Source organism: Amblyomma americanum, chromosome 10 (genome assembly GCF_052857255.1).
Source record: "Amblyomma americanum isolate KBUSLIRL-KWMA chromosome 10, ASM5285725v1, whole genome shotgun sequence".
Taxonomy (NCBI): Eukaryota; Metazoa; Arthropoda; class Arachnida; order Ixodida; family Ixodidae; genus Amblyomma; species Amblyomma americanum.
In genome coordinates, this window is record NC_135506.1 from 15531644 (window position 1) to 15552145 (window position 20502).

The following is a 20502-nucleotide window of genomic DNA, read 5'->3' on the forward strand; positions in this document are numbered from 1 at the left end:
ATGCCCGAGTATGATAGCCAATCTGCAGTACAGCCAAGATGCACAAGACACTGCACAGACTTGCACCTCTCCCTAGAGACTTGTTTGATTACACTCACCACTTGCTATGCTGCAAGCAATCTAACTTTCCCTAATTAACCCTTTAAACGCTCAATTAATTCTCAAAAAGTGCACCAAAATCGCTAAATTTTTTAGGCAATTTTTGGCGAAAATGACTGTTGTCAGGCTTAAAACACGCACTTAAAACAAGGCACAAAACGTGTTTCAAGGACAACTACAGCCCTCTAGTGTTGAAAATTGCAACAGACACAATTGCCAACCGTAACTTGTCTTCGGTGGCGAGAGCAGCACAACATCGGGACGGGTGGGTGCGGCTCATCATGGGCGATATTGATACAATCTTCCATGAAGAGCCTATCTCGGGGTTGGTAGCTAATGCCCATCTCAGCACCAAGAGCAAGTACTACTATAAGCATGAAATGATAAAATGCGTGGTAGACCTCGGCTCACTGCCATCTGGCATTGTGACTTGGATGGACGGATGTTAGGAGCGTTCTCTTTGAAAGGGGGTGTTGGCACATGCCACCATGCTCAGCATTTTTTTCTTTGTATTTCTCTAAACCAAACCGTCACACTTGACATTTTCAGGCACCATTTTTTCTGCTTTGGCGGAAACAATTATTTTTACGCCTAAAGATTATATTTAGGCCTCAAGAAAGGGATTTTGTTAGTTTTCCAGCGTGAAAGAGCAGCAGGTAAGTTTTTACAAGGACGTGCGAAATTCCGTGTAAAGTGACAGATTGGCTAGATATAGTGACAATGGAATGCCTGGATTTGTCAAATATGCACACGAGGGATCGTGGAATCACTCAATGTTTCGAAGATGCATATTAGACATGAAATTGAGCAAAAAGATTCTACACTATCACTCACAGGCAAAATCTGCATAAAAATGGCAGACAGCGTGCTACCCAGCTCAATGTTTTGTGAAATATTATTTACAGCGTTCGCCGTGTCACACAAAAAAAAAAAAACAAGTTTTTTGTGACGAGGATGCTAAATTCATGCGAAACAATGAAATCACTGCCAAGTGCAGCAGTCTCTCAGAAAAACTCCTGAGTTTGCTTTGTACAAAATTGTGCACAAAGTGCCTTAAATGGTTACCACTATAAGTATCTATAAATAAGTTCTGTTGACTTTTAGGTTTGACCAATTTTTAATCCTTAAATGTTGCTGCAATGTTTTCGAGCCACAAATTTTTCAATTGCTTTTTGCTAACATGCATGGCAGATTCATTCACATTACCTGTTATCTCTAAACTCCAGGTCTTCAGGAAGTGTGACTGCGCCTGTATCAACATCTGAATGTATACTGCCAAATTCTAGTAAAAAATTTTCAATTGTTTCTATGAACTTATCGTGCACTGCTGTACATGTGTCATGTTCTTGGTTAAATTTCTTTTCGTACCTTAGCATTCTAACCCACCCAGATATTGCTTCAAAGAGTAGGCTCTTAAGTTGGCTTAGGTGACTCAGCGCCATCTGGTGCCATGCAAAGGAACTTATCTGACCAACATTCAAACTCATTGCTGCACTCTTGTCAAAGCAACTGCATTTCACCAATAGGTGAAACCTTTCCGAACACGACTCTTAATGCCCAGCAGATGGACTGGTTTCAAGCCTTGTTCCAAAGTTCGCTTCAGCTTCATCCTAATCATTCCTTTAAACACGGAGAATGCTGCCTCAAAAGCATTTCATGCACAGCTCCTGAACTGCACCCGCAGTTTGTGTTTTGGCATAGCAGTACAACTAGCTTCAACATGGCACCACAACAGCCGTACAGAAATACCAGGTATGATTCTGACCACTCTGGCTACAATGTAAGATTTGAAACCTGTTCCTATTTCGGGGCCAGACAACAACAGTGTTGGTCCTTTAAAAACTATATTGCTTTGCTGGCAACTATTGCTTTGTTCGCAGTGCTCATCTAAAAAAAAAACATGATAAAAATGACGTGAAAAAAAAAAAGGGGAAAGGCAGATACATTCACCAGGAAGTAAAATACTCCCTTCTATCATTTCGTTCAAAAAAAATTGCAGGCCTGTATTTTGCATTCACAGGAGCTCGACTGTTCCTGTTTAATTTATTCCTAAGTGATTTACTGTTCGATAGTGGAGAAGTTGCTCTCTTACCAGAGGCCAAATCTTCTACAAGCACAAGATGGTGTCTACATCACAGGCATATACAAGATTCCTGGAATTCATTTACCGTTAACCGTGGACATCTACAACATGAAACCACAGAATGTTATTCACTGCCCAGCATGTGTAACCGATTCCAAACTGCAAAACACACGATTCAGCGACATATATGTTCTGCAACCTAACCACATTTGCAACTGTCCTCCTAAGCCGAAACAGCAGCAGTGTGTAAGGGTACCTTTCATGACGAAAATTCTATTGACATAAGCTTTCACAAATTCGTGCATGTCTACGAGTGCCAGGTAAATGGCTTTACATTTACAAACACAACAACATTTATAACAGCACAGTAGTATCTACCTGGCGCAACCACAGCTCGCTTTAGACATGCAAGCACAATGTCGTCGGGCGACGGCGTGCTGAAATCGAATGGAACCGTTTTCGCCTTCACTCCCACCCTTGGTTCCAAGAGGTCAAGTTTCTTCAGCCACTCCCCGAGGCCAAAGAGAGTCACTCGCCGCCTTGAAAATGGGAAGAAAACCAGCACTTTGCCAAAAAGCGACGCTTCCTTCACAACCACCGCTGCCGTGCTCTGGAAGAGGCTCAGCTCAACGCTGTCCTCATTGTCGCCATACAAGTGGTCCTCCTGGCTGCCAACAGGCGAGCTGCCCATTCCTTTCAGAATGTCATCGAGCTTTAGGGTCCCACTTTCTGGACACGGAGTGGGGGTACGGCTTTGACCGAGGCCCAGGATCTCACCAAGGTTAAGTAAAGCCGGCTGATGCCTCTTCATGCTGGAATCTTTTGGCAAATTCTTCGGGCCCTTTTCAACATCGGAAGTGCCGGACAGAATGTCCAAAAGAGGCAGGACTGTTGAGCCATCATCCTGCGCCCTCGAGCTGCTTCTGCCAGGAGCGTCACTCTTCAAGGACATGAGAAAGTCATCGAACTCCATACCCCCACTGTCTTGTCCCTGTTTCTGAGAAGAGGCGGGGTCTGCAGTGACTCCCAACAAGGCATCTAAGCTGTCTCCGACAGCATCTGTAACGGGTTTCCATACAAGGGGCTCATCACCCATGTCTGTAGAAGTAGCAGGGCCACTTTTCTTCTCGGCCTCGGCTGAGCTCGCGGGACGAGAGGGACTGGAACTCGAGACCATGCCCAAAAGCATATCAAGCTCATCGGGCTCCTCCGCCACTGATAAGCATTTTTGAGAATCAGGTTTGGTGGTGTTCTCCACATTTCCGCCACAAAGCAGCATATCGAGAAATTCCTCATCACAGTCTGTTTTATGCACTTCCTGCACTGGGCAGCTATTCTGTGTCCCACGCACAGAGTGACTTAAGTACACAGACCTTGTCTCACAGCCATGATTAGTGTGCGGACAAGGCTCGCTGTCACAACCACTGGCATGGCGCGTCCCTTCTGACGAACCACTGGCCCTTCCCCCGACCCCACTCAGTTTGAGCAATGAGTCTCGTCTTAATGCACAACCTGACGATTCAGCTGTACACACAGAAGGCAACAAAGGCAGTGCAACCCGCAACGGTGCCAGCGAGTTTGTTTCTGCACGTGTCGACACCACCTCACCGGTGGCACCTGAGTACTCTTTGCCGCCTGAAGTTCGCGCATCATGTCTCTGGCGTTTCGTGGGGGCGTCAAAGTGCACAACAGTAGTCCTCATGTATGGTGGAACCGTGATGAACGCCCCACTACCACCACCACCACCACACCCAACCCCACCAATACCATCGCACTCCACGACGGATGGCGAAACAGCACAGTCATCGTCACCATCCGATTCTTACCTTGCGGGCGGCACGTCGAAATGATGAGAATGGTGGGTGAGCACGGTGAGGAGGTGCAGTGATGACGAGAGGGCACATGCCAGCCACGTTTATGCAAAAAACAAAAAAGCAAACAGGACAGGATACGGAGGGGGAGAGAAGGGGGAGGGCAAAGGCAAAGCCAGACAGCAGAGAAAAGGGAGAGAGAGAGAGAGGAAAAAGAGGAAGGAGAGCCTAGAGTTAGGTTCCGAATGCTGCAAGACACAAAAGCAGTGATGGCCGCAAGATCTCGGGCTTTTTGTCAGCTCAGTGCACATTAGGCGAAAGTTACTGCTGCTAAGTCTCCTTGCGCAATTTTACCTCCTTCACACTCACTCGCTTTGCCCCCTAATATCAGAAAAAGATGTACGCACACACGCATACATTATGAAATCCTCATCTCTTGAAATGCTGAAAGTTGGCAAGATAGCTTGCTCATGAATGAAAGTGTTCAGGGCCACATACAGCCAATATGCATTCAAGGCATGCTCAAGTCCCAGATAGACAGATAGACAACAGCACCCCGTTTTTATTTAGAGCACCTGAAAGTGGTTTCATCAAAAAAAAAGGGGGGGGGGGGGTGTAAAGGAAGGAAAAGAACAGAAAAAGAAAAGAATGGTCTTGGCTCCAACAAGGTGCCATTCGGGGGCCAGAGGAAACATTCCTTGCTAGCACAGTTGAATCTCGATGACACGAATCACATGGAACCGCAAATATTTTTGTATCATCCGAAATTCGTACCATATAAAAAAAACAAAATCCACATGCAGAAGCATGGGAAACATATCTGCCATACCTGTTTACGGCTGACGTGATTTAATTAGAGCCAAGCACTACCACTTAATCACAGTGAGTACTGCACGACTGGCGAATGTGATGTCAGCGGTGTACAGTCCGCAAGCCACCGCTCACTCACAACCTAGGCAATTTGCGGGCAGTGCACCGTCACTCATTGCTCGCAGTGTGTGTGCCACGCGACTGAAGGTCACAGCTTTGGCGTCATCCGGGCCGTGCATCGCCGCATGCCTGCCGACGTGAGGGTAGTGCTATATACGGTCACAGCTCGTGCATTCGCACCATCAGCAGTGGCGTGGAGAAGTGTTTGGATCACCCAAAAATCTACACATTGCAGCAAGTGCACTCTGGCCAGGGAATTTTACAAACTCACTTCATTCCAAAATTCACATCAACTGTGATCGTGTCATTGAGATTCCACTGTACTACTACTACTACTACAATACTAAAACTGCTAAGCACACGCAAACCTCAGCCACAAAAGTGTTGCAAAGAAAAACTGAATGCAAGGAATGGCGCTTCATCATGCACTAAAAGGGGTGCACGCAAGCTGCCATGCGCTCACACAGCTGCCTACCTCTTCTCCGCTGCTCCCGCTGCGGCTTCGGCTTGTCTGCTTCTGTTTGAGAAGAAGGCAAACAGTTTTTGAAGGTTAGTATTTATCGGTGTCTGTCATATTAATGTGTTAAAGGAAGACAACTCCAACAACATTCATTCTAAAAAAAAAAAAAGCACATTTTTTTCTTGCTATTCGATCCAAACTCATGTCAACAACGGAAAGGATTCTGCTATCACCAACGCTCATTCTGGTGAATGGCAGTGCGGCCTAACCTCAGAGACCCACAACACAAAAAAGTATTGGCAGCATCGCAGTTTGCTTGCGAAAACGACCTCTAGAGGCGATACCCGCATGTTTTTTTGTTTTTTTTCCCCTTTTCCAGCTAACAAAATCTACACGTTCTGTGCAACTAGCACCTTTTTGTCATTAAAATGTGGTAATCTACTGATACAGGCCAAATTCAATTTGTCCTCAGTATTCCTCCAATGCTTTGCATTGCAAGTGAACATTGTTGCAAATATCCAGTGCAAGCCAGACTCATCCACAGCCTTGTTAATAGCATTTACCAGTGTGACAGAGGACGCAACTTTGCCAAGCCTCACCACTACTTGCACCTATTCAGAGAAACACCCCGTAAGGCATCTAGCAACATCAGCAAAGCGACACATCTCTTCCATTTTAAAATCTCTGAAGCTAATGGAGGAAACGCATGGATGTTATGTAGTGGTGACCTCTAGGACAGTGATAACAATGCATGAAATCAAGAACTTGACAATGCTGCCTGTACAAAGCATGTACCTGTGGCAAATGAGTGTACTTAAGAGCACACCTGTTTCATGTGACACTAGCTCAGATGTGACGTTCATTTCGAGTATGATATGAGAACATGCAGCATTAGCGGATTCAAAAGTGTGTTTCTTTGCTACTGGCAACATCCATTCAAAGATAAGCACGTATGATAGCGCACCATATATATGGCATGTCATCATAATTTTTTTTTCTCCTCACTTGCTAGTCTCTCTCACAGCATTTATACCAAAGCAAAACAAAAAGACAAAAAAAAAACACTGCTCGGTCTTCCACCACATATTCGCACTCCAACAAGGCAACCATATAGCACAATTTCAGACTAAAATGAAATGCAGACGTTCATCGTGAACAAAAATGTACTTTCTGTCCCAACCAAGACAAGTAACCACCATGCTTCAATGTGAAGAGTACTCCTTGAAACACGTTACTTACTTATACAGCAACAACCTATTACAGGCTCACGCAGCAATGAAAAATTCATTTCTTCTGTTAATTTTCACTGTTGGAACGCAACTGAAGTCTGCCTCCACCAACACCTTACCAGTAATACCTTACCCCCAAAATCAGTAGAAGTGCAATCTTTCGACAAGGCGTCAATGAAATGTAATGCATTAAGTATTTAGTTACCGATAAAGCTCTACCTACGTGACATGGGTTCACGTGCCACACCAACATATCACTGTAAGGCAAATAAGTCGCAAGAAAGTTCAGGGTTTAGCCATTAAAATCGACAACATCAAACCCGCCCATGTCTGACCATGTAAAATAAATTGAAGCTTGAAGGTCAAAAGCACTTGTAGCTGTAAGTTCTGCCTACTTGGCCTGGTTTCAGAAAGCTTGATGGCCAGCCCCTCCAGGCATACAGGCTGCAAGACACTCAACGTCATTAAAGCTAAATCTAAGAAATTAGTCTGTGCACCACATAGTTAACATTATTCACACGCAAGAGATCTATTGTCTCCTCTAATCTCGGCACACGACACTGTTTTAAGCACCACAGCGGCCAACCAACCTTGCAGGAGTCGATCAAGAGCCACTTCAGCGTTGAAGTCTCCCTCGAGGGCTGCCCGACGAAGAGTGGCCTCAGGTATTGAGTCGCCCACCACATTCTGCATCTTCTCCAGGCACTCATACAGCCTCACTAAAAGCAGTAACGCAAACAATGTCCAAATATTAAAATGCAAGACTTGCAACAGCGTGGCAAACGTCTTGAGAGCCTTTGGCACCTCCGCCATTTGGAGTGCCATTTTACACCTCACATTGCAAATTTATCTACTGCGGTGCCAACATGTTGGATGACACCCAACGAATGGTACTTCATGTTTCGGCCCTTAATATTCCTACCAAAAAGAGCCCGTGTTTTGTGCACAGCAAGCAAGCTGGTGAGCGGCGTAAATTTTGACTAAAGGCGCCCTGCAACATCTTCCGAGGAGAGCACATCAACTCGCTCAATCACTGCACCGGGTTGTCATGAAAACCTGAGCCAAATAATACACTTATACACGCAGCAGAGAACCCACAATCAAGCGCGAAAGTTGGCGAGTCCTTCCTGGCAACTTTTTCATACTCGCGCCCTCCTCCGTCGCTCGCACCTGCGTATACAAGTTGACAGAAGGCTATTGGTTAGATTCTTCCAGACATCAGGCAGCTATCATGGCCACGGCCAACAGCCATGTAGCTCCGGTGGGTCAAGAACCTCCACTCCCAGATGTGGGAGCCAGAGATGGTGCGCCGACTTTGCAGAGTGCAAAATATGACGAGAAGAGAGGGAAAGGCGCGCAGATGATAAAATTCAAATTTTAACTAGAGATAACTCAGCTTCTACAAAGCGCATTAAAAAAATTCTTCCTGGACAATATTCGTGAAGAGGCTTTAACATCAATAGATATACCGCGACTTTATTAGAGACCCTTTCAGAGCCCCATTAATAAAGCGTTTAAAAGTTTTCGCACCTGCCACTAATTTCTTTCCTGTTTGTCCTCGTCATTTGCGCAGCAGAGTCAAGTTCACTGCTAGTGCCTGCACGATTGCCCTGTGACTTTCGCAGCTTCACAGGACTCGGTCAGGTGCAGAATCAGTTGCATGTTTGAGCACACTGCTGCCAAGGTGCACGAGTGAATGGTCACGTGAGCAATTTTTTTCTTTTGCAGGCTTTCCTTTCAGTGCGATAAAATTGAACCCACAGGATAAGTCAAAATGAAAACTGATGATTTAAAAGTTTTTTGGAATGCTTTACCATTTGACAGTAAAATTTTTGCCTCAAGTGCTTCAACTGAAAAGCTGATTATTTCAATTCAATTACCTAACTGGACAGCGTAGAAAATATTTTGCAACGTGGTTGAAGTTGCATCCTCCTAATGTGCACCAGCATATTTTCAAACCTTGGCTAAAGTTGAGAGAGATGACCAATCTATGTGTACACCACACTGTTCATATCAATCCAAAGTGCTCTGTTTGAAGCCCTTCAATAAGAAACTACATTACATGAAACTTTTTGCAAGAGTAACACGTTCAGAAGTGTCAAGCCCACTGCAAAATCAACAGCAGTGTTGCTGGTCCTGGTTCGGTAAAGTGCAGCATTACAATGCTTGCTATATTCACATGCAATCAAACAATAAATGACAACCTATACTGCAAGTGAAGGCAGGGACAAGCATGAAATGCACGGCAGTGGGAAGCTTTTTGCGGGACAAGGAGCCGTACAAAAGTGTAGATGACAGACATTATGCTCCTCTCAAAGCTTGTGCATCTGCATTACGCTAAGCCTAACCATACAACTAGCAAATTTTCCACTACACAGATCACAGGCTATGTCACTCCTACAATTTAAAGCCTCCTTTTTTTTTTTTTTGAGAGCAGCCTTGAAAAGACAGCGGGCAAGAAAGTCTTGAAGCAAACATTGATCTGGTTTTAATAATTTTGGTCTCTGAGGAGCATGTACCGAGTGTCACCTTGGGGCATTTAATGCATACAGCAAAAAGAAATCGGACACAACCCCTGAGGTGTTACTAATACTGCCTTAGAACACATTAAAAATGTATAAATACAGAAAAAAAGAGCGTGTCTCTGCTCCGCCACGGGTCGGCCACTATTATTAATGTACAAGTGACCGACCCTTGGTCAGGAACAGACAATTATTTCGCACAGGCTACCAACGCGCTGGACACGATTTTAGCATCCAGAGCACCGTTTTCTGTGCTTTAGCATGCAAAGGAAACAGAAGAAAATACTTCCTCATTAGCATGCAAACTAGCAGGATTTGAACCCACGACCTCTGCAGTAGGAACCTGCTGCTCCAACCTGTTGAGCCATTGCCCCGCAACTGTGATAAAGAGATAAAACTGACTTTAAAGGGAAGCGGATTAATGCTTGTTGTACAGTGACAACCCCCTCAACGTTTTCTCGATTCCTCCTGCACCTAAAAACTAAAAAAAAAAAGGAAAGGGAGGAGAGGGGAGAGTGGGTTCTGTTTATTACTCAATTATGGCAGCCTCACACAACCCAAAAGGAAGAAATAACCCGAACCTCTTGATGTTACAGTTAATTATGGAGATGAGAAGTTGCAAAAATGTAACAGAAACAACCATCCTGAAAACCTAAGAAACACGAGCTTTGTAAACCTTTTTTTTTTTTTACACACTAGAAAAGAATGCAAACTGGGGAAAACTGCATTCCTTCCATCTAGCATAACTCTGCATTTGTTGCATAGGCTTTTCCCACAAAATGATATCAATAAAAAATCATAGCTTCAGTCTTGTCAATGCTTTCTAGGCAGGCACAAAGTTTCCCAATGTGATTCCCTCAATGAATGATGATGCTGATTGTGAATTTTAATTGTGCAAGAGCAGCTATTACTGCAGTGAAGCTACATATGAGCCCAACATTATGTGCATTCTTCTCCTGAAATGCCGCCTGCACTTCCGATAAAAAATATCGCACACTGAAATAAAGCTGCATAGACATGCATCGCAAGCACTGCAATGGCAACCACTAAGTCTGTACAACACCAGAAAATTGCAGAAATGGCTGCAGCCGCATTTAAGAGTTTTCTGCTTCTTCCACCAACGATAGTTAAAGAGCAAAGTATGCGCACCTTCGTCCACAGGACTGAGCTGAGGCTCCACGGGCCCAGATTTCTGGGCACCCTCATCTTCGTCGTCCTCCTCTTCGTTCTCTTCTTGGAGGACTTGAGGGGACAGGAACGACGACATGGAATGCAGCTTGTCCCTGTTGTACAGAAACTGCTCCTCTGCATGCAACAAACAAGTGGCGGTATTGGCACAACACACGTGCAGCGCTCCCTGTGACAGAGCTGGCATAGCCTTGTTCGATAAATTGAGTGAATTTCTGAGAGACCTGCAAGCATTACTGCTGTTGAACCCTGGCTCGCTAGTTTCACTTTTCTAATTCCACTCCGACATTATTTCAGCCTGAACTGAAACACTGTCCCAGTGCAGCATCTTTCAAATGAGTATGTCAGAAGCTGTCTGATTGTTAGAATAGCAGTACTGAAGGAGCCGGGTCATAAATTTACCTTCCACAGTCACTCTCTCCAGACTGCTCCATGTAACTAAGCATCAAAGCCTGGCCTCATTGCCTACTCCTGGGTTGAAAGAAAACAATGAATAGTTCCTAGGTTATATGGATCTACAATGTGGCATGTCATGTGATGCCAGCAGCACTTACTTAGGCTGTCTTCAACGAAAAACATTTCTTACTTGCATGGCTAAAGAGCATCCCTAGCTACACATTGCATAGGATAACTACCACGTCTTTTTAATGTTCTTTTTTATTTCTAGCGCCGAAGAGCCGGTGCGTAAGCTAGTTTTAAGAATTATTACTCAGTCACGAGATGAGAGCGGCCAGATAAAAACCGCGACAAACGAGAGGTTACTTCCGCCTGACAGAAAAAGCTGTCTACTGGGTTGGCACAAGGGGCGATTCGCGCACAGCAGCTAATGCACCCTAGAAAGCGCGTTAAAAAGCGTTCACCTGTAGTCGGGGAAATGCAGGAGTCCTCCTCTTGCGATCTGCCGTAGACATCATAGTATCCCTCGTAATCTGCAAGAAAACAGTTCTAGCATTGCGCGTAGCTTGGCAGATGTCCTTTTATTTATAGAGAGGTCATTACGCGGTTAGTTTTTAAATGGCTGCGACAACCACCTATCAAGGCAACGTAAACAAAAAAGCAAGACGCATAGTGTATAGCTCCCCCCGAAGGCCACGCACAGGGCAGTTACGAAAATAACCAAGCGCGATCGATCGCTGTCAGAAAAAGTTCGTAATTACAGAACGTTAAAACGATTGGCATTAGTTCTCGGTGTAATGCCTCGCCCAGTGAACAAGCAAGATGACAAGGCGGTACAGCTAGCGATATCGTGGTTTCAGTGCGCAGTTCTACACCGTACTGTAGATGTCATGCGTTTCAAACTTCACCTCAGGGAAGGTCTAGGGAGAAAACTTTTAAGGCCTTCAGGCTCATCTCTAATCTAAGGTGCTCGATAAAACCGAAGACAGACCGCCAGTTAGAAGCCAATTCGCGAGTGATCGAAGTGAAACCGTTATGTTCGAAGACCGGTATTCAGCGACGAGCGGACCTGTTGCGCCGAGCACGCAGCGACTGAAACAAGGCCCAACGGGTCCGAAATTCCGTGCTCATCAGTGCGACGCTGAACACTGACGTGACACGGCAAAGTCCGCTCCAAAATCGCCGCAGGGCGGCAGGTATATTTACCGTCATCGTAATTCATAGTCCGAACATTGCGGTGCCGAGACATCTTGTAGCACACCTCCCTCCTCTTCGCAAGGCAGTTTGCTAGAACAAGAGGTGACGCTTCTTTGTACACGCGGTGTCACGTTCCATAGTCGTGGACACTTCGGCGATTTCGAACACCATGTCAAACAATCGGGCCATGCCTCACCGAACCCGAAAACACGCACCAAACACGCACAAGCAGCCACGCTCGGCAACACCAAAAATGGCGAGAGAGCACATAGTTGCTTGACAACGACGGTTTGTGCTCCGATCTACGATATGCGCAGCGTGTAACTTACTACTGACTGAGGAAAACTGCAGATGCGCCTGCTTGGCGCACCGAAGTGTAACGCTACAGATTAATTTCGAACAAACTGCTTGCGTTCTTTGGCGTGTTCCGAAACTTCAGCATCAGTGTACAACGTTCTTAATTTTGCCTCAATCAGCTAGAATCGAACCCACATCCTCATAGAGATGTACAGAAGTCGATTTTCCACTTAGTCCCGCAGAGGGTTACTTTGTTTCACGAAAGTAACCGAAGGTTGCTGCGCATTATATACTGTCAGATATAACGGTACTTTAATCTCCACAATCGAAAGTAAAAATTACAACACGCTCACTTCTTTAATCTCCACAATCGAACGTAAAAATTGCAACACACTCACTTCTGTGTCAGTCAAGGTGGCCCAGAGTTTGACATGATAAAAACTTGAGCAAATATCCATGGCATAACCATAAAAACGTACAGACAAGAGATGCTAACATCTGTATCATTGAGAAGACAGCTTCCAGGTGCCATTACCACACATTTCTCTCCAATTACGGTTTATACTTTGTCCATCTTCAGCAAATGACTAGTCTCTTATTCACGAGACAGCTAGCTAGGCTGCCCCATCTGCCACACTCCGCCCAATACAGCCACTCTTGGTGACACACTTCAGCTGTGCTGGACGAACATGACCCTAACTATAAACTCTGATCGCAGTCTGCCAGAGTTTAGGGTCATAGAAAAGTAATCTGGACATAGGTGTTCAATGAAGTTTTTATATATCAACTAAGTTTTCCTGTACTGCTTATAACAAAATAGCAGCCAGCTGGTAAAAACGAATGTATATTGTACATTTATTACATAGCCCAGTGATGGAAGACGTCACATGAAGTCATCCGAGTCATAGCCGTCCTCCTGTAAAGGAAGTAGTAAGAGGCAGCAGAATAAATAACCATCAGCCGCATAATATCTCACTAAGCTGAAAACCGATTAAGGAAACAAAATCATGCACACATCCAAGCTCAACAGACGCAGCTCTACAACCCGGTGCTTCCACAAATTAGCCCAGTCTTCAGTTCAAGATTATAATTTGCAGCTACCATCAACTTTATTCTAATGCAGTTTGATAACATACAAACATCTATTTTTTCAGAACAAAATAAAGCCTAGCAATGCAGGAAGGTACTATCTTTATTCAGTTCTTCAAAAACATAAAGCCACACAACGAACACCTCAATTATAAGAAGCTGCCAGTTATGGGATTACATCAGATGCTTGCCAGATTAAATGGTGTACTTACAGCCAGACTGAACTTCACTACTAAACAACATACCTTGTTCGACTTCATGTTCTCTCCTTTCATCAGTGTGTCGTAGCTCCTGAAAGAACAAAATTTTCAATGAGTTCCAGAGTTTATGAAACTTCCCCAACAGTTTCACATCCATGCATTTTATGTCACTTGGCACATACTCAATGAGAAATAATCCAGGTCATAAATATTTCACCTATTCTACATAAACAAAATGTAGAGCTGAAAGTTCTGCAACTCGTCACGTATACATTTCGCAGTAAAGCACAAGGCTGATAACTACAATGTCGTTTATTCCGTCCTCTTAAGTGAATTGTGGTAATGTAGGCTGCGGTTCTTAACAGCCTTCCCATCAAATGCAGGAGTGTCCAAAACTTGACTTGCTTTCTCTTTATGTCCCTGTTCAGATTAATGCTTATGTACAGCAAAAATTCTCTTAAGAGTAGCCTCACACATAGGGAGCACTGCACTGGGCTATATTCTTAAAATGTCCACTCTGTGAACACGACCAAATGGGCATGACTTAAACAGGGTGTGTTCTCTTGCTCCAAACAAAAAAAAAAGTCACTGCCACCACTTTTGCGTTTACATAAATTACAAGTATTTGTAGCGCAAGTTTTGCTATATATGTTTCAGCACTGCAGTAGTTATTGATGCAATGGTAAGTGTAATTTCTGGCACGAGGACTTAACCGGAAGAACAGATGTGTGGCCGACATGCAGCTGTCAGCTATTATCACCAACCGACTGGTACAGACCAAGGTGAACATGCCCACTCAGTTGACATTTCCGAACCGCAGGTCTAGTACCGAGGCGTTCCTCGTGATCAGTGAAAAAGCGCTTCATAGCAGCTTCAAACACTGCAAAACAAGCCATCATGCTAGTGCAACAAAAGTAGCAAAGGATAATGCAGTAATGAAAGAAAGACGAGAAAAATGCAACAAGTACATTATGGGAGCTTGCACTAAATGACTGAGGAGGAGAATGTGGTGATGCCTCAACCACTTCTGCAAGGCACATGTGGTAACGGGAGGAGGCTAAGAGCAATGGAGACTTAGATAGCAAATCTCAATCTCTCTATCCAGTGGTGAATCCACAGTGGCAGCAAAGCCCCTCACTTGAGCTTGGCCTGTTCCTCCTTCTCCTTCTGCTCCTGCTTCTCACGCTCTTTCTGCTCACGCAGGATCTGCTTCTTGTCCTCGCGCTCCTTCTGGTCTCGCTCCTCCCGCTCGGCCCGCAGATCTGGCTGCCGCTCCTCCCTGGTCTTCATGAGCCGGTTCACAATCTCGTTGATGCGTTTCTCCACCCTGATCATCCGCACCTAACGGGAACAAGGGGGCAAGAGATACCGAAACGTACCTCAATACTGCACATATCCCTTCAGCTGCATTCAGTGTACTTATCATGTGCACAGCCATGACAAGCCATTGCAAGGTATCCTCTGCAAATATTTTCGCCCATGGGCAGTGCACTGTGAAAGCCAGTCCAATCTCCTTACTTCTAACCTCAATCTACAAGTGAATTGTAAACTGTGTGGTTCAGTGCCCCAAAGTGACACACTAGTTATGAGGAACACCGTCGAGGAGGGCTCTGGATTAATTTATACCACCTTGGGTCCTTTTAACATTCACCGATATTGAAGAGCACAAGGGAAGGCATCTTTTACATTCTGCCTCAGTAGAAATACAGCTACAACAGCTGAGATAGAACCCGCGACGTTGGGATCAGCAGCCAAATGCCAAAGCGATACAGGTTTCCAACCTCAGTAAAATCTCGTTAATTCAATCCCTGCTAATTCATAAGTTCGGACTGTCACTGAAATCTCGCCAACTGCCCATATAAATCTATGACTTTAGAAGATCATTCATTCGGATGCTCTAGAGTGATATCGGATATTCTGGATAGGCTCTTCAAGTGGTGCCGTGTCGAGGTATGACCTGTTCGTCAAACTATCGTAAAAAATATACATCCACAGGCCTGTATTGAATATTAAATTGTTTCCCGTGCCCATCAGATGCGCATACAATGGCAGGCAAATTGACAATCAGCAGGCCAGCGTCTATAGGACGAGAAAGTGCGGTCACACAGTTACACTTTTGGAGTTTTGCTGCCAGCCTGCGGCAACAGTGGCTATTGGCAGCGCACATCAGCCTGTCAGCCAAGCATGCAGCTCCGCGCCACCAAACAGGATGATTGACTTGTCGCCGATTTTTGTTTTTCGAAAGTGTTGTGCCACTCAGGAGACAATGCCCACTTTCCTCACTATTGTCCGTGTAGTATTTTCATTCTTCCAGCACACCGAAACTCTGCGCTCATCACGTGCGGTTTTCCACTTGTGCAGTGAAGTCTCCTCACATGTGACGCAACATGAAAGGAAGTTCCAGTGCCCAACACAGAAGGAACATGGAGGTCTTTACTATGATGGAGCAGTCTTGCTTTCGGCACTCCCAACAGTGTGCATGAATTAAAGCACTTGACAGAACAGCGAAGAATCGCAGTAGTCAAGGACCTTTTACCTTAAAAGGACGTCACCATTGCCCAGGTTTTCATCAAATAAATTCAATTTTCAAGCGAATGGTTTCTGGCAGTTTATGGGGGCCATTTATTAATTTAACATTTGGATAATTTGGACATTTTTTCCACACCCTTGAAGTCCGAATTAACGAGATTTTACTGTACAGGTGTTAGCAGGAAGAGCAAAAGGTGTACAGCTTAAGGTGTGATTTGCATGCAAGAGCTGAGATGAATTAGGTTTGAAAAGATTACAGAAATACTGAGACCTGACTCACACTACTAATAACAGCAGGGGCCAAAAGCAAGTTTGAGAAGCATGAAATCATGCCTTGGCTATGACAACCGTACTAATGTGCCAAATTGTTGTTTTGTCTAGGATCATTTTTCATTTAAAGAAGAAACTACTTCCGGCCCACAGGGCTCCGAGTTCGCACAAGACAACTGCTGCACTGAAAACGAAATGAAGAAAGAGAAAGTGGTGTTCCTGACCTCCTTCTGTTTGTGGAAGCCAACCTGGCCAACCTCCATTCCCTGCGTCTTCTTCAAATTCGCCCACATGGTATAGACGACATCCAGGTTGTTCATTTTGTTACCTGAACAAAAGGAACAGTACGCATAAAAACATCAATAAAGCAAGCTTCATCCACAAGGATAATGTTCGGGTGAAGAACAAAAGATATGCTTTGCAAGTACCTGAACTTGTCAAACTAAATGGTTTCGGCCATGTATTGACTGTTATAAAAACCAGGAGCTCGTAAGAGAGCACTGTTACCCTGGAAACCGAGTACACACACACGTACAGGAACAGTTCTCTTTTGCAATCACTGACCTGGGCAGCCCCACCAAAAGCATACCTTTCTGCGCAATCCATGTCAAGCATCATTGCATAGTTCTCAAAGAGCAAGTTTCACGAAACATAAATTCACAGGGACATCTAATTATATTGACGCCAGCGCTCGGGAAGACGAACGCGCCGATCAAGAAGAGAACGAAGTGTTGAGGAAGCGCTCTCGTCCAGGGCTACGCCGCCACTGACTCTCGGTCGCTTAACGCCGTTGCTGACTGCACGCCAACGCCAACGTGACAATATTACGTGTTGACAATGTGGTGGCAATAGAACCTGCTAATGGCTTTACCAGAAGTAGGCGCAGATTCATCAGGGGTGGGAAGAGGGGGTGGGGGTCACTTTCTCTAAGTGAGAAATTTCACTTAGGAAAACTATGCTGGACCCCATTTTTTTCAAGGAAACAGTCAAAGAAACACATGCTTCAAATGAGACCTCCCCCTCCAAGAATGGCCCGTAAAAGCACCCCCGACTGGAAGTGACGTCATTCGCAAGCAGCCAATCAGCAAATTTTATGACACACTTTTTTCTCTTTTTTCTTTTTTCTTTCTAACGCAGAGGGTTCTCATATTATCACAGCAAAAAGTGGGTTTTGAAGCCCAGCTTGCATTTCAAACACTGCTGAGTCCATTGACGTCACACTGAAGGGGGCACAGATTGATGGCTTCAAGTCAGCGGTTTGCTGTGAAAGAACTCGATGCAGTAAGATTGTTCTACTAGCGAGAAACACTGATGCTGGAGCTTTGCTTTGCAATGACGTCATGCATATATACGTCAATTTCTTCTCATGCCAAAAGATGGCACTAAGCTGGCTGTTGCAAATCACTTTACAGAAATGTTTAATACCCTTGATAACAAAGATAAGCTCTTAATCAAAACTGTCTAAGGCAAGCACTCAGAAAACACCTGTGCTGGCTGTTTTTCTAGAGAACTTGTTTCAAATTAGCACACAATTCATCACGATCAGCGTCAACAAGAAAAATATCAGGTTACCAAAGCTAGTGAGAGACATGAATGCAAAGTGAACCTCAGAAAAGGCTGAATAGAAACTGCCCCAGCCACTTGCGGCGAGGGTAGGTGATGGGACGTGTGGTTCACAGCACCTTGAATGCTGTTTGCCTTGACGAGCTGTGCACAGTCCTCGAGTACACTAGATGGCACATCATCCAGCGTCTGATTCTGAAAAACAAGAGGAAAAAAAAAGGACCGGTATACAAAAAACTACATGATAAGTAGACAGCCTCACATGATCATTCCTGCTGCCCGCAGCCGACACTTACATCTTGGTGCACTGGTTGCGCAGCTATTCTGAGTTCATGATGCCACATGAAACAAATAAAAGGAGCGAAACGAGAGTGCGTAAACTTAATAGCACACGTTATAGTGGGCTGGCTTGTGATTGTAAAAACCAGAAACCGAGTGCTGACAATGGCGACAAGTACAGCCAAAAATCTCTCAAGTCCGACTGCAACTTGTGGGCAACCTGTAATTGCATGCATCATGATCTTTAATTCACATGGTAACTATCACAAACGCTTGAAAAAGATGCAAACCTTACAGTGTACAAATCAACTGGCATAGGAAGCACATTTTTGGCTGAAAACAAAAATATAATTACGCCACATGTCTGTGCAAAGCCAAAAGCATATCAACATGTAGCAAATGGGAATAGTCTTTGACTGCGATATTGTCCTTTTTGATGCATTTGGTTGAATTTACTGTAAACACACTCGGTTTTGCCATTTTATCAACAGCATTTTGTTAATAATAATAATAATAATAATAATTGGTTTTGGGGGAAAGGAAATGGCGCAGTATCTGTCTCATATATCATTGGACACCTGAACTGCGCAGCCGTAAGGGAAGGGATAAAGGGGGGAGTGAAAGAAGAAAGGAAAAGAGAGGTGCCGTAGTGGAGGGCTCTGGAATAATTTGGACCACCTGGGAATCTTTAACGTCCACTGACATCGAACAGCACACGGGTGCCTTAGCGTTTTTCCTCCATAAAAATGCAGCCGCCGCGGTCGGGTTCGAACCCGGGAACTCCGGATCAGTAGTCGAGCGCCCTATCCACTGAGCCACCGCGGCGGGTGCAGCATTTTGTTGCCAACATTGACGTTTGTGAAAGCAAGACCAAATATCTTCGGCACCCACAATACAAAAGTGTCGATTAATGTGCAGGGGTTTCAACACTTGTGAATTTCCATGGGCAGTGCTTCATTAGAAACTACTGTACGTGTCCAGTTGTTCTAGCAAGCTTGGCACCCTTGCCAATATCTTCTCTACGCATGGCACACACACATACTTCAAAGCAACATTTAGCACAGAAAGGTTACAACAGTAACTTAAGCTTGGCAAGTTGTGCATTCCTTTCCCTATACATTTGTTCATCTTAGCCTTTTCTCTTGCATGTTTCTCTAAACTACGGAGGTACTGGAAGCAGACATTCCCAACTGGCAAAAATGAAAAGAACAGGAAACTATTCTGAGCTGTGCGAGGCGGCTTTTGTTTCTTGCGTATTAAGGCACCGTACCCTACCCAGCCCGGTCACGTTAAAGCTGCAGCACAAGCCGCTCGTTGACACGACCTTTCAACACAACTAAATTTCAAACATGAATTCACGTGTAGTTTCAGGTTTCTCTGAAAACGAAACAGAGCGATCGCATCTGCAATACGGTGTGCCCTCACTTACAGCGTTAAATAGTCATGAAACAAGGCCGACGAAACCTTTAAGTGGCCGCCCACAAAAGCGAACTGTTTCGTCCCGCAATCAAACGTCACAGCCGAAACTACGGCGTTTAAGAATACACGTTTCATCAGTCCGATCCCAGTTCCCAGCTAAAGATGTAGCGCCTCGACTAGTAAAGCCAAACAGATGACAAAGCCAATACAAACACATTGCTCACCGGTTGCAAGCGAAGGTACACATGCGCCGAAGACACTTTATCCACGTGGAACCAGACGTCTTCGGGCCATCCCCACTTTATGAGATCTTCGTCTGAAAGTAGAGCGTCAATATTCAAAAAGTCACAACACGGAGCGAACGTCAAAGCAGAAACGCGATTGCCGCTAAACAAATTAAAAAAAGAGAGGCATCCAAGGAACCTACTTTCGAATTTGTCCACTCCCATGAAGATGACAGCCGGCGGCGAAACCACTGCAAATGAGTACAAAATCGACTGTTCGCAAAATATCCCAACTTTAGTTAGCACGTTGAGTATTATCGGCACTGACAGCAAGAAACGTAGCAACGTCAGCACACAGGTTTCAGCAAATACGCGATCTGAATATGCGATGCCGAACGCTGCGGCAGGAGCGACCCTCAAACCTGCTTACAATAAACAGCTCCAAACTCGCCCTCGCTATATTTGCCGTCTGTTTAAGCTAACAGGCGAAAAGAATGTCTCTCACCCGTGCTTTTGAAATAGATCACCATGATGCTGGTACTTTCAGGCCAAAACGGCCGCAAATTATCGATCGAAGAACACCTCGCTAAACTCGCAGTAGTAAGAAGGCACTGCCAAAACTGGATTGCGCTGGCTCGGCTTTGCACTTGCAGAGAAGAACACTCTACAGGCTGCGAGAACTTGGCTGCATAGAGCTAACGAGTTAGCCTTGGGAGC

General features: G+C 44.9%; 2 protein-coding genes across 3 annotated transcripts in view; both read right to left on the minus strand.

The window, feature by feature from the left end:
• The window catches only part of HBS1 (translation elongation factor EF-1alpha (GTPase) HBS1), a 37863-nt gene extending 25674 nt beyond the window's left edge, over nt 1-12189 (minus strand). Inside the window, exons 1-6 of one of the 2 annotated variants that reach the window (XM_077640660.1) lie at nt 11925-12185; nt 11183-11251; nt 10284-10439; nt 7203-7331; nt 5399-5440; nt 2561-4003 (exon numbers count right to left, since the gene is read on the minus strand). In XM_077640660.1, coding sequence (XP_077496786.1) covers nt 2561-4003; nt 5399-5440; nt 7203-7331; nt 10284-10439; nt 11183-11251; nt 11925-11967 — 1882 coding nt within the window. In that variant the 5' untranslated portion in view covers nt 11968-12185. Of the gene's footprint in view, nt 1-2560; nt 4004-5398; nt 5441-7202; nt 7332-10283; nt 10440-11182; nt 11252-11924 lie in introns of both variants that reach the window. The other variant, XM_077640661.1, reaches the window with a different exon arrangement.
• An 861-nt stretch (nt 12190-13050) lies between these two features.
• LOC144108753 (coiled-coil domain-containing protein 25) lies at nt 13051-20433 on the minus strand. The gene is made up of 8 exons (XM_077641919.1): nt 20291-20433; nt 19989-20036; nt 19786-19877; nt 17983-18058; nt 16525-16628; nt 14640-14842; nt 13547-13592; nt 13051-13128 (listed from the first exon to the last, which is right to left on the minus strand). Exons 1-8 carry the CDS (start codon nt 20313-20315, stop codon nt 13096-13098), a joined length of 627 nt encoding a protein of 208 aa, XP_077498045.1. The 5' UTR covers nt 20316-20433; the 3' UTR covers nt 13051-13095.
• Nucleotides 20434-20502: the final 69 nt, after the last annotated feature.